The sequence below is a fragment of the Phodopus roborovskii genome, unplaced genomic scaffold (genome assembly GCF_943737965.1).
Source record: "Phodopus roborovskii unplaced genomic scaffold, PHOROB, whole genome shotgun sequence".
Classification (NCBI taxonomy): Eukaryota; Metazoa; Chordata; class Mammalia; order Rodentia; family Cricetidae; genus Phodopus; species Phodopus roborovskii.
In genome coordinates, this window is record NW_026126407.1 from 43,289,420 (window position 1) to 43,303,002 (window position 13,583).

A 13,583-nucleotide genomic window follows, 5' to 3' on the forward strand; every position below is an offset into this window, starting at 1 on the left:
TCTATGTGTCTATATTTTGAAATTATGCTAGAATCCATCACATCAAATCAGACCCCTGTTTGTTTCTGAGGGAGACTACCAAACATTTTTCGAAAATGAGAGATGATTCCACTCTTTAGAAATGTTTGTGTTGGTGCTGAATGTAGTTTGAGAACACTATTTCAATCTTATCTGATATGAACATATCTGTATGGTTCAGATATTAAAAGGATGTGTGCTTGGGGTCTGCCCACCTGCAAAGGCTATTTTTCTAAGTAGAATCAGTAGTGCCCTGATGCTTAATTCCTGAGACAATGTCTACCTCTTATGGTGCACGGGGATGCCACGATGTGCATGAAAGTTGGCTCTGGGTTCTCATTTGTAACAAATACTACACTCTTTATCTTTGCATTCTCGGGAGTGGTCACAAATCCATGCCTAAGTTGGCCAACTCTACCACAAGCCACAGGGTGCTGAGAGCAGCCTTGGTATTGTGCAGCAAGAGCTATGCTGTCAGGGTTCCAACTCTGCAGGTGGGTCTCAGCCAAGGAAGTCAGAGAAGGAGCCAGGTGGCAAGAAGCCCATAGTCACACCCTCTGGTCTCATTAGACATCTCTGGGCTCTAAACTCAACACCCCAACACAAGAAAGCAACACACACATCCAGTAGGTATCCAGAACATGCAAGGCATCCCTGGTCACACCATCTTGTTCCTGAGGATTGGAAGAAATGTTACAAGGAATTGACAATCCTGAGTATGGCTTAGTATCTGTTCTTTTTTTATTTTCCTTCATTTTTTTCCAGTCAGGAAAAACAAAAAACTCACTTATTTACATATATAACATAGAGAAAGTATTGGATTGCACAGGTTTTCACCTTTGTCAACCAGGAAGTGAGTTGCTCTTGCTATCAGCTGTCCAGCATCACCAGCCAAGATTCAGGATCTTTTCTGAAGCCCTCACACAGGTAACACCTTTCCCACAGTCTTCCTTTTCCTGTAGCAATTCAGCTGCCCCCAAGGGTTCACTATCAAAGGGACCACCCCTGTCCAGCACTGTTGGACAAAGGTTTCTCTAGCTTCCATAGGGTGGTTTCTCACACCCGAGCTCATGGCATGACTTGGGAGTGGGGCACACAGCCTCAGAAAATCATCTTGGAACCCCCACCAGGTAAGCCAACAAAACCCCTTACCTTCCAACCAAAGAAAATACTAAATCCACAAAATCACTTAAGCCACCCTTCCAAAGCAAGGGAGACTCAAAATGCTTCATGCAGCGACCTATAAGAAACTCATTTTGTGGGATGTTTCACATTCCAACCCATGGTTTATTCCCCCATATATCCCCGCCGGTAATATCAACCAGATGTGGCAAAGAAGTCTGTGCAGAATTGTAAAAATTACAAGCATATTCTGCAATTCCAAAGCACTGTAAACTCACAGCTCACTTTTCTTTGCCTCTTAGAAAAAAAATATTCAAAACAATTTCCAAGTTGCCAGAATGGTCTCTCTCCTGATCACTTTAGAGAAGAACTCTTCTTTTTCATCCAAAGGGCTAAAGGGAATAAATATGTAAAACCCAACTCCTCCACTGATAAGTTATAGGGAATCTAGAAAGGCCTATTGCTAGCATCAAGTCTCTAGATTTTTCTCTTTTAATATTCGACATTTTAATATCTGACATCCCTGATACAAGCATGTGTTCGTGTATGTTTATGTAAGTGAGCATGCATACTCACAATACTGAGTCATAAAAGTTTCACCAATATGTGGTTTTTCTCTGTCTTTCTCAGTCCACATCCCCTTTCAAACATGTCTCAACATGGGAGATACATGATAGGGTGGAAAAATAAAGCTAAAACCTGTGAGTTAGCATAGCCTGATCTTATTCCTTGTGATTAATGCTCAGGCCTGTTTCAACTTCTATGTAATGGACAGGATTCTTATGAGGGACTGGAAAGTGCATTCAATAGCTGGCTGGTTCCTCTTCTCCTCCAAAATCCACAAAATAACAGGGGTTATCTTTGATAGGTGTTTCCAAGGTATATCCACAGGTGACACATCCAACACTGCCTACCACACATACTTACAAAGTCAAATACCCAGGTCCATTCCAGACCTAACAAGCTAGATATCCTGGGTGCACAGTCTAAGAGTCAGCATTGAGGGAGTGTCTTTTCTGATTGCTAGGAACTAGAGCCTACCTTTGCTATACAGAACATATGGCAATGGGCCAGCAGCCATCGCCTGGCACACTGTTTGGAATACAGATTGACAGGTGCCATTTCAGACCAATGGGGCTGGAGTCCAACTTTTAACAAGATCCCCAGGAATTTAGATGCCCAGTAAAGTTCAAGAAACATCAGACTAGACCAGTGGTTCTCCACCTGTGGGCCTCACAATCCCTTTAGGGGTCAAACTACCCTTTTATACGAGTCACCTAAGACCATAAGAAAACATAGATATTTACATTATGATTCATAACAGTAGCAAAATTAGAATTATGAAGTGGCAATGAAAATAATTTATGCTTGGGGTCACCACGGCATGAAGAATGGGGCACAGCGGTAGGAAGGCTGAGAACCATTGGTCTAAACAATGTTTACTCCTGGTTCTAATATCATGCACTATAGAAGTTCACAGGACAATTCAATCATTAGCCTTCTAACCAACTCTATGGTGAAGTCCAAAGGCTTCTGGTTCTGCAGGGCAAATCCTTGATAGGGGAGAGGAGACTTCACATTTTCCATGTCTACTCTCCTAGTTCTGGCTTAAAGTAATATACAGATTGAGAACAAGAAAGAGACTGAGATGGAGATGGGGTGCAAGTATGGTCGGTCAATGCTTACATGATAAAAACATCAGAAGTGATGTGGTACCTACTGTTATTCATGACCTATTCATACACAGACTGAAGAGAAACACGTCTTCAAGCATGTGTCCAGGCATTTCACAAACCGAATGACCCTACTTCCTATAGTGTGGGACTTGGGAGTCAATACAGGGGGATGAAGCAGAGATGGAGCTTTTATGTCCATGTCCCTTGAGCTCTGCTTTGGCCACGCCCTCAGCAAACATGACCTCATTACTCTGCAACTCCCACCTCAATAGCCCATAGGTCATACAGAAGACCATACTCCATCCAGTCCTCTCTAGACATGACACCAAATCCCAGAGAGGCAACACAGCATGTGAGGACCACCCAGGTCTCCGAGTTCTTGACTCTAGGCAGGTGCCGATGCCTGCAGTCTCATCATCCCCACGGGTTGGCTTCTCACCATCATACTGTCATTTTACCACATCAGATAGCAACCCTGCTGGAAAGCTGGCTAGCGTGGCTTTTGTTTTTCCCACTGGGTTTTCGCTTTTACAGCACTACAGAGTTTCATATCACTGCAGAGTTTTATAGAGACACATACTGCATGTAGTTGTGTTTTAAAGTTGAATGAGAAATTGGAAGAGCAAGGCGGTTGCAGAGGGCTCCATGATCTGCAGATGATACTGCTGAGGTGCAAGGCTCCAGTCACTCAGCAAGGCAGGGCTCAGGTAGAGCCTCTTAATGATTCAGGAGTCAGCACTCATCAAGCCACCCCCCAGGCAGTTGGCATTCCCCTTACTAATCTCTCTTCACAACAGTACAGACAGTCTGGTTAGGAATCTGAGCCCCAAAATTAAGGAAGCTTGGGTTTGCATTCTGGATTTACTAGCTAATGGCACCATGCCATGAGAAGCCATTCAAACTTTAGGATTTGGTTTCTTTACCCCCATAATGTGTCACTGGTGTGTCTAACTCTTACAGCTGTGATCTAGAAAGAACATCTGACCTACTAACATTACAAAAACTTCCTTAGCATCACAGTGGGCTGAGCTGTGTCCAAGCTCACCTGTTGAGTGATTCTCCAAGGTTCAGGACCTCAATGTGCAGCTGTGTGTGGACTTTAGATCTTTACTGATAATGGAGGCATTTGGGTAAAGCTCATATTTGGTATGACTCATGTCCTCGTAGAGACAAGGACTGGTGTCCTCCTAAGGGCGAGAACATTCGCACATGGAGGAGCAGGTGTGTGGAGACCACCACTGTAAACAAAAACAGAGCCTGACCACCACCTTGAGTTTGGATTCCAGACCTCAGACTGGGAGACACAGCTTCTGTAGCTTAAGCCATTAGCCTGTGGCACTTGCAAAGGCAGGCCTAGCAGACTGGACAGCAACTGATAGCCAACCCTAGCATGGAGCTGACATCTGAGACAGAGAGAGTTGAGGTGACTCATCTAAGGTCGTCAGATAGTGGGATTCAAGGCTAGGTCTGGAAGGCCCTAAGCTCCTGTTCTTTGCTGCTGTTGAGCTGCCTCAGAGAGGAAGGACACACTAAGGAACACAGCTTCCAGTTAATATGGGGACCTAGAACAGACATAAACAAGACAATGAAACAGAATGCAGTGAACCCCAACAGAGGTAGAGATTTGTGCCAATGAACACACAGAGGCATTTCAGCATGGGAAACCCCTGGAAATAGATGCCTCATGGCCTTTCTCTCAGACAGCAATGCCACTTGGCCACAGCAGAAGCCCAGTGACTCAGAGAGTGGTTCCTTGGCCACTTTTGTATTGTTTTCAGCTGTCTGGGGATTAACTTCCCAAGCCTCTTGCAATTCCACAGCTCCAAATGAGTGACAATGGGCTTAACCCCAGTGTTATGTTTTCAAAGCTGTCAAACACCTCACCGATCTTAGAAGAGGATAATCAGATCCCCTGTCACACCAGCACAACTGCTAATACTGCTACCCACTACCTAGTACGGAAGGGATGTGGGATGTGCTGGCCAGGTGATCTAGCAGACCTCTAACAGTCTGCTCAACCTCTAGTGACAAGGTCCCCTCCTCAGTGTGTTCAACGCTGTGCGATCTGGGAAAATTCAGGTCTTTTACTCATTGTTTTCACGCTGCCTTCTACTTCTAAAGAATTTAGGGCAATATTACCTCTTTAGTATTTAGAAGCTCCAAGGCCTACCCTACCTCACCTGTGTGTAAAAGCAAAGGCAGGAAGTGCAAGCAAGAATGAGAAATCAATAGCTTCCAGGTGGTAAAACAAGCCACGGACCATCCTGTCCTATGTACATAACAGGACTATGATCAGAGAGGCAAAGCAACAAACCTAGAGGTGCACAGCTTATGAGTAGGAGAGCCAAAAGAAGCTGGTTCTTCCCAATCCGAGTGTATCGTGTATCGAGCCCTCTTCAATACTGGAGTCTGGACTGTTTATTAGATGCTGAAGTGCTCACATCACAGACCCCAAAGCACAGCTTGTGCACCGCTCAGTGACTAGCTAACAAGAGTTGACTGCAGTCTTTCACTGAGCACTTACTATCGCTGTATCTGTTTATCTGCACAACACCCCCAGAGACATTGGTTAATTACTACCTACCTTTCTGATGAGGATCTGAGACCAACAGGGGGAAGTAATGGTTCTTAAATTGTTCTCAGAAAGCCTTTAGCCCTTTCTCTATCACTTCCTAGCCTCAGCTCACCAGGGAATCTCAGAAAAAGCAGAAGCACAGTTTCCACTCCTGGCCCTTCTTTAGATGCAAAGAGCTCAGATTCACTTAGCACCCAAGGCAGAAACCTTACTGGCATTGTGTACACCGTGGCAGTAGGATATCCGGGCCATACCCCTTACACTTGAGAACAGAGTTGGGGGGGTGGCACATGCATTATGAGTGTACACCCAGAAAAGGGACAGTGAACAGCAAAGTTTTGGGAGAAACACCCGGACAGGGGACAGGCCCATTGCAGTCCTGAGACATAACTGAGAATCACTTCCACTCTCCATAGTTGGCAGGGCAGTGTGAGATGGTGGAAAGACAGAAGGACTTAGCAGAGCCATATACGTGCACTGAGTCCCAAGCTTAGTCAGCATTATCACTGCTATAATAAGACACCAAGGTGAAAACAAGTTGGGGAGGAAAGGATGCATTGGCTTATGCTGCCACATCACTGTTCACCAATGAAGGAAGTGAGGACAGAAGCTCAAACAGGGCAGGAAAGTGGAGGCAGGAGCTGATGCGGAGCCCATGGAGGAGTGCTGCTTACTGGCTTGCTCAGCCTGATTTCTTATAGAATCCAGGACCATCAGCCCAGGGCTGGCACCACCCACAGTGGGCTGTGCCTTCCCCATCAATCACTAATTAAGAAACTGCCATACTGCTAGATCTTTGGAGGCATTTTCTCAACTGAGGTTCCCTCCTTTTAGATAACTCTAGCTTGAGTCATGCTGACATAAAACTATCCAGCCCAGACCCCATCCCACCATTCCTCCTCTTTCTGTTTGACTCCTCACTATGAGGCTGTGCTCTTCTGTGTGCTTCACACACGGCTTGCTGACCTGTCACAGGTCCAAAATAATGAGGCCGCTCTGTCATGGATTACAACCTCCAAACCTCAGTTTAAAGAGATCTTCTCTTTATAAGTTAATGATGTCAATCTGTCGCTACAGGGATGGAAAGCTAGCATACTTTCCACTTTCCGGGGTTTAGAAGTAGATTTGATGTTGGTTTGTGGGCAATATTGGTGTGAAGGTTGAAGCTGAAGACTGAGGCCAAACTCTCAGGAGGGGCTACCGCTAAAATTTATGAGATTTGTGGAGAAGTCATTTGGCCTCGCTGAGCCTTACTTTCCCATGAAATGGGAATAGTGGCAGGCTTAGGAACACACTTACGGAGATGGAGAAAAGCACTCTCTGGATTGGAGTTATCCAGAGTTAGGTCTGGATTCTGCCAGAACCATGTCAGGCAAGCTCATCAAGCCCTCTGAGCCTCTGCTTCATTCTCACAGAACAACATTAACCATGGTACAAATCCCAACACCTATCCTGCAGAGTTGTCAGGACAACTGAGCGATTTCACAGATGTAAAGGGCTCAGAACAGCACCTGGCACTCAGGGTTTCCTGGTGCTATTATCTTAAAGCGTTATTGCAAGGCTCTGAAACACTCATTGAAAGCACTGTGAGGAGTAGATGTGCAATAAACTTGTTGACATCTATTGTTAACGTCTGGCATTCCTTACTGTATCTTCTCGAGCAATCACTTTCTGCAAGGAACCTATTGTCCAAACAAGTGAGATGAACATGCGGCCACACTTGGTTTGATCAGAGGTCATTGTCACATTAGCAGTGATCATCTCCTTAGACAATCCCTGAGTACAAGCTACAGACCCAAGATCTCCCCAGTCCTTTCCCCAGGAGTCCCTGGGGCTGCAAAAGTAGCATACTGTGACTTACCTTTGTGTCCACTGTCCCAAGGGATGCAACATGAAGTCCTCATGCTATCTCCTAGGCCCTGACTCTAGTTGACCCAGAAGTCTTTACTATCACTGGCTTCTCAGTTACATGGCCTGATAGATTTCCTCCAGATTCAATTGACTCTAGTCTCATTTCTGTTCCTTGTTAGTCGGAAGTATTATACTTGAGCACAGGCTATGGCTTCTCTTTGACATCAGCACTTCAAACATGTCTTCTGATACCACCACAGCCTTTCCGGAATGTGTTGTTTGAATGTGAAATGTCCTCCATAGGCACAGAGTTTTAAACACAGAGTTTAAACAGCGACGCTGTTTCTGAAGATTACGGAACCTTTAGGAGGTGGAACTTCACTAGAGGAGGTGAGTCACTGGGGTGGGTTAGGAACTGAGGTTTTCACAGCATAGTCTGCTCCATTTCCTATCTGTAGTCTACTTCGGAACTGTGGATGCAATGTGGCCAGCATCCTCTTGCTCCTGTCACCACACCTTCCCCATCGTGATGAAGCATGTTCCTTACAATAAATGGTTCTTCCCCTAAGCTGCTTCTTGTCAGGTATTTAGTCACAGGGACAAGAATGGCTAACTACTAAAAAATTAAAGACATGAAGCTGGGAGGAGTGGGTGGAGCTAAGCGGGAGATTTGCTGAGTATGAGCAAATACATTAGAGGCAGGTATGAAATTCTTAAAGAATTAATAAAAATATCCTCAGGATGAACACTGAAGTGAAGATCATAAGAGCAATGCCCTGAAATGCTGCTACCCCACACGGCCTACTACAGACCAGTTAGCTGCATGGTCCGTGCTGAGTCTGCCTCCCCAGGGAACTGGCTTGCTGTATCTCCTGAGAGGCAAAGCTCTTTTTCTAACAGAGCTGACAGCATGTGTATACATACCCATGATTGCACATTTATTGATTTTCTAATTTGTACCCTGCTTACTTCCAAAAAGGCCCTGGAGTAGCTGACAAAATAAGACAAAGACATAATGGGGCCATTAAGAAAAAAAAAAAATCAAAGATCAAGCCCAAAGAGCAAAAGCAATGGCTGATTATCACTCCAACCTGGGTTAATATAGTTGCTTCGATTTAAAACATATTTATATATTTAGCTCTCAGCCTTTGGCAGTCAGTCAGAATGTGTCAGGATCGGGTATGGAAGGATCTAAGTATCCTTCACATCTTCTGCTCTGTCCTCAGAGCCAAGGACTAGGCTATAACAGGCAATCAAAGGAAGCATACTGACTGACTGACTGACTGACTGACTGAATGAATGAATGAATGAATGAATGAGTGAATGGTAAGTAAAAGAGTCAAACCTCTCAGAAAGCACTTTTCGTATCCTTGGGCCCATATCATTCATTCATCTGCATACTCAGTCATCATTGTCTGAGTGCCTATCTGTGCCAGTGTTTGTGCCTGGCCAAAGACTCCCAGAATGACGGTCACCAAATGAGTTGAACATTGTTCCTGCATTCGCAGCTGCAGCTCTCTGGCTTGAGGCAAAAGCTTGGTATAATTTATCTCAATGCCCACTGCAACTTCAGCTCTCTCCCTGCTCCCAAAGCTGATGTTGTAAAGACAAAACTGTAGAGGCAACTATAGGCATTCTGGCCCTTCAACTTTCCCAGCGCTCTCAACCCTAGAAAGCACAGCTACAGCATCATCTCACTAGGTGCTCACAGTTGCCCTGAGAGGCTGGGGGAAGGAGCTCATTTACTGATGAAGACCCTGGAAGGAAAGGGGCTCTCCAAACTCCGTTAGAAAAAGGCCAATAGTTCATAATCAGTGCATTCCAACTTCTGGCCTACATCAGCATCCCAGACACTGGTTAACAACACCTGAAACTACTCTGTCTGGCTCAGGACTCTTGGCACAAAATGGGCATTGCCTGATGGTTCAAGAGAGACATCTGTGAATAGGAAAGCAACCCAGCTGACACCTAAAGCAATTGAGTCCTCAGATCCCGATTCCACTCCCTCAAAGCCACCAGCAGCTGCAGCCCCCAGAACCTTCTTCCACCCAGAAACTAATGCTGAGATTCCAGGAGAATGGCATATGCCTGTGGTACTTGGTAAAAGTGAGGTGATAAAGTAGCAATGAAGTCCTGGGGGGACACATGGCCACTCAGGGTGCATTGAGTGAGTCTCTGCCAGCCTCTCCTCTGTGGGGTAAACCACGTTGATTATAAATGCTAGAGAGAAAAGTACCTCCACTCAAAATGCACAAACCTTCCTGGTCAGCATTTCTAACACATACAATACATCCGCTATTTATGCAGTATTTCCATTCTGTTAAGAATGACAAATCTAAAGAGGGAGATCATGGACCCCAGTCTGATTGATAGTTGGAAAACCAGCATAGGACCAACCCAGACCCACTGAAAGTGGGTGTTAGGAGGACTGGGCAGTCTATGGGGCCTCTGGTAGTAGATTAATATTTATCCCTAGTATATGAATGGACTTTGGGATCCCATTCCACATAGAGGGATACTCTCTCAACCTAGACACACGGGGGGGGGGGGGCTGGGCTCTGCTCCAAATGATATGACAGACTTTGAAGATCCTGCATGGAAGGCCTCACTCTCTCTGGGGAGCAGAAAGGGGATGGGATGGGGATGGTGGGGGGCAGGGAAAGATGGGAGAGTGAGGGAACTGGGATTGACATGTAAAATAAGCTTGTTTCAAATTTAAGTAAAAAAATATTAAAAAAAAAAAAAAGAATGACAAATCTAAGCTGGGCAGTGGGGGTACACGCCTTTAATACCAAGCACTGAGCAGGCAGAGGCAGGTGGATCTCTGTGAGTTTGAGGCCAGCCTGGTCGACACAGTGAGTTCCAGGACAGCCAGGACTGTTTAACAGAGAAACCCTGCCTCAAAAAAAAAAAAAAATAAATAAATAAATAAATAAACAAACAAATTAATAAAATAAATAAATAAAATAAAAAAGGAAGAATGACAAATCTAAGAAATGACTTAAGGTATAGGAGAAGGTGAGCATAGTTATTTAGATACAAGTATCTCCCAAATTTATATGAGGGACTCAGGCAGCTGAAGATTTAATTACCCATCACAGTCTGGGGATCAATGCTCCAAGGATACCGAGTAAGAACTATACAGGGAAGGGGGATGATAAAATCAGGGTGATTTATGGCGGACCCACTGCTTGTTGAGTTCTGTTAGGCAGCCAGACTGTGCATTTCCTTTCTTACTTTTAGCAAAGCCAACTAACTAGGTGAACAAGAGAACCAAAGACAGGGGGTATACTCAAAAAAGAGACTGTGACAAGTACAGGTCTGTCCTGTGGAAATCCAACAGGACCACTGATCTACCGAACTCCAGCCTGCCCAGGCCCGATCTTCTTACTCTTTCCAAATGTATTTACATGCATGGTGTGTATGTGTGTGTGCTTATATACACACACACACATACATAAGTATGTATTCCTAATTCAGGGCTTAAGTGCACACAGTGACATGTGTTTCCTATTTTCCAGTTTATTCCAGTCTACATGCATGGTTTGATTGCATAAGTAGACATTAAACCCAGCCATGGGGAAGGAGATTGGTGGCCATGACATGGGAGCCACCCCAGTAACGTCAGTGTCTTCTCTGACTCTACTTGTCAGACACTGTGCTGTTCCATTCAGAGCGCCCTTGGGCAGCATAGTTCACCCATCAACCGCTGCCAGCAGAATTTCAAGTTCACCATCAAGAACTAGTCCTTGCAGAGAACACCCATAATCCATAAGTCATGGTCTCTACTACAGTTTGCACCTCAAGCTCCCAAGCTTCAAGGCTGTCACTATCAATATATACACCCAGACTATTCTGGAAAATAATGTGAAAATCAAACTTTATTTTTTCCATCAAACCATAGACCTATAGACCCTGGACTGTCAATGGTAAGATGAACAATGGGCAGGGGCTGTTCCAACCAGCAAGGGAGTGTGAGCTTAGTCTAGACTGTTATTAAGAACGTACACAGTTTGCTTCTGATCAAAAAAGTCACTCTTTCAGGGAAATTCCATGTAGTAAGTTCAGACCCAGTGGAAGAATCTCCTTCCTCCCTCATTGCAAGGGAAACAATCCATCGACACACATTGCTAGTCTTCATTGGTCAATAAAGCCACCCAGGTCTAAGGCAGGCAGACTTTGCTCTGAAGCTCCATATGGCATGGGTACCATAACCACAACAACCACACAGTGTCCATGAGACCAAAGCCAAGTGAGATACAAGGTAGTGAATACACATGAATGCTACTCACAGTCTGGTGAGCTTTGGTGTGCTCTGGAAAAGCAACTCTGGAAGGACCTGGAGCTTGTTCTTGTTCAGACGTCTGGTGAGGGAAAGATGAATGAAAAGATGTCAAAGGGTTATCGAGTACAGAGAGTATATACACAGACATTGCTCTGATCAATCAATCCAGCACCAAGAATTAAGAGACTTTCTAGCTATTTCCGTATGGTATGCTCAACACATGTAAGGCATATATACCATTAATAACAGAGTTTGTAGTCAGGCTGGAAACAGAAATCTGTCTCAATCATAGGTGCAAACTAAACACACCAGCTGTGCCTTCCCTCCTCGGTCACAAGTCTAGGACAGACATCACTCATTGGTGACAACTTTCTTTCCTGTGAACTCCAGACAACACTTTCGAGCTTTTCACAGCATAGATTAAATAACAGAAAAAATGTACCAAATCTTAAATAATAGTAGGGAGGGGAGCAGGTGGGCAGTTGCCATAGGAACTGGAAAGAGGGCACATCAGATCAGTATGGCTTGAGGGACCCAAAACCAGTCTCTGCCATAGGGGCACAACAGGGCTGCATTTGACATCCATGGGTCTTTGGTCCTAGCTAGCTCCATACTGGTCTGCACTGCATCTACCGACAGAGGTGAAAAGCAATCACAGGGACCGGTGACCCCCATGTCAGAGCTAGGCAAATGGAGGAGAAAAAGCAGGATTTGCTTGCAACTTCTCAGAAAAGCCTCAGCCTGATCCTTCCCCTACATGTACTCCAAGAAAATATGACTCTCTAAGGGAGCCTGCCTACTATTTTCTCCTTTCATCCTATAGACAAATGCTTCAGTGGAACCAGGGACTTGAAGGAGGTCAGAACAGGCCAAGTATGAGGAAGAGAAGCATTTACAATGTCGCCTAATAAGCGCCTTTCAAAAAGCATGCAGCTTGGCCCTCACAAAGACTGTGCCATGTGGGGTGGGACCAGGAATGCTGCTGAGGAGGCTTCTGATCAGAGTGAGGAGGGAACAAAAAGTCTGGGAAGCTGGACAAGAAGTGCTCCAACCCACAGCCCATCTCTACAATGGTAAGACTCCAGGACATGTGATCTTTCTTTCTAATTTTTCTTTTAAAAACGATGCTAAAAATCATACAACATGAAATTAGCTGTCTTCTCAGTTTCTAAGCACACAGTTCAGGGGCATGGAGCACAGTAGTGTGGTTGTAGGACTAATCTCCAGGGAATGTTCATCACACACAGCTAAGACTATCTGTTAAACAAGTCCCAAGTTTCCCCTTTTAACCGGCTCTGTGAAGACACCATTCTGCATTCTCTTTATGAGTTTGCTTTCTGCTTTAAAACAGAGGAAGGAAGAGAGAGAGAGAGAGAGAGAGAGGGAGAGAGAGAGAGAGGGAGGGAGGGAGGGAGGAAGGAAGGAAGGAAGAAAAGAAAATCACTTTTGGTATCCTCTTTGCAGGCTCCTGTCATGAAACTGGGGAGCCCAAGGCAGAGAAAACTAGTCCCCTGCTTAGAGTAGTTCCTATGTAGTCAATGTTAAGTCCCTTCATCCATGCAGAAGTCACTGAACCCACAGGAGGCGTGGTGTTAGAACTGGGACTAACCAGTGCTGGGTTCAGGTTTGATAATGATGACAATGATGGCTGATCCCACCTGCCATCCTGCATCCCAAGTGCTGTGCTCTATGCTGCCCTGGCAGACTCTCACAGCAGAGCTTACAGCCTGGGTTGTTATTGTCCCTGTTTCTTACATAATAGATTCAAAGCCAGGGATCCAGGCCAGATGGAGGCCATGGCATCTCTCAGGGGTGCTGTAGCAGGATCTGGACAGTCAGCTGGCTTCAGGTCCTGAACCAGAGTGCTCAAAGCCTTCACAGAACAAAAGTGCCCTGGCCCTTTCCCTTTCTTCCCTTTTTTTTCCTGCTTCTTTTCATCTAGGATTATGACTTCCTCTTCCCTAACCAGACACTCACCTGCTCTGAGTACAATGCCCTTCCTGAAAAGGACTCTCTGGGTACCCTTGTGTCTTTGGGTCTGTCTGGAAGCACCCTT

The 13,583-nt window shown here is 45.2% G+C and overlaps 1 protein-coding gene across 1 annotated transcript in view; it reads right to left on the reverse strand.

The window, feature by feature from the left end:
* Positions 1-13,583, reverse strand: part of Slit3 (slit guidance ligand 3) — a 561,683-nt gene that overhangs the window by 443,672 nt on the left and 104,428 nt on the right. The window contains exon 4 of the mRNA XM_051180959.1: positions 11,535-11,606. Within this exon, the coding sequence (XP_051036916.1) occupies positions 11,535-11,606 (72 nt within the window). The remainder of the gene's footprint in view (positions 1-11,534; positions 11,607-13,583) is intronic.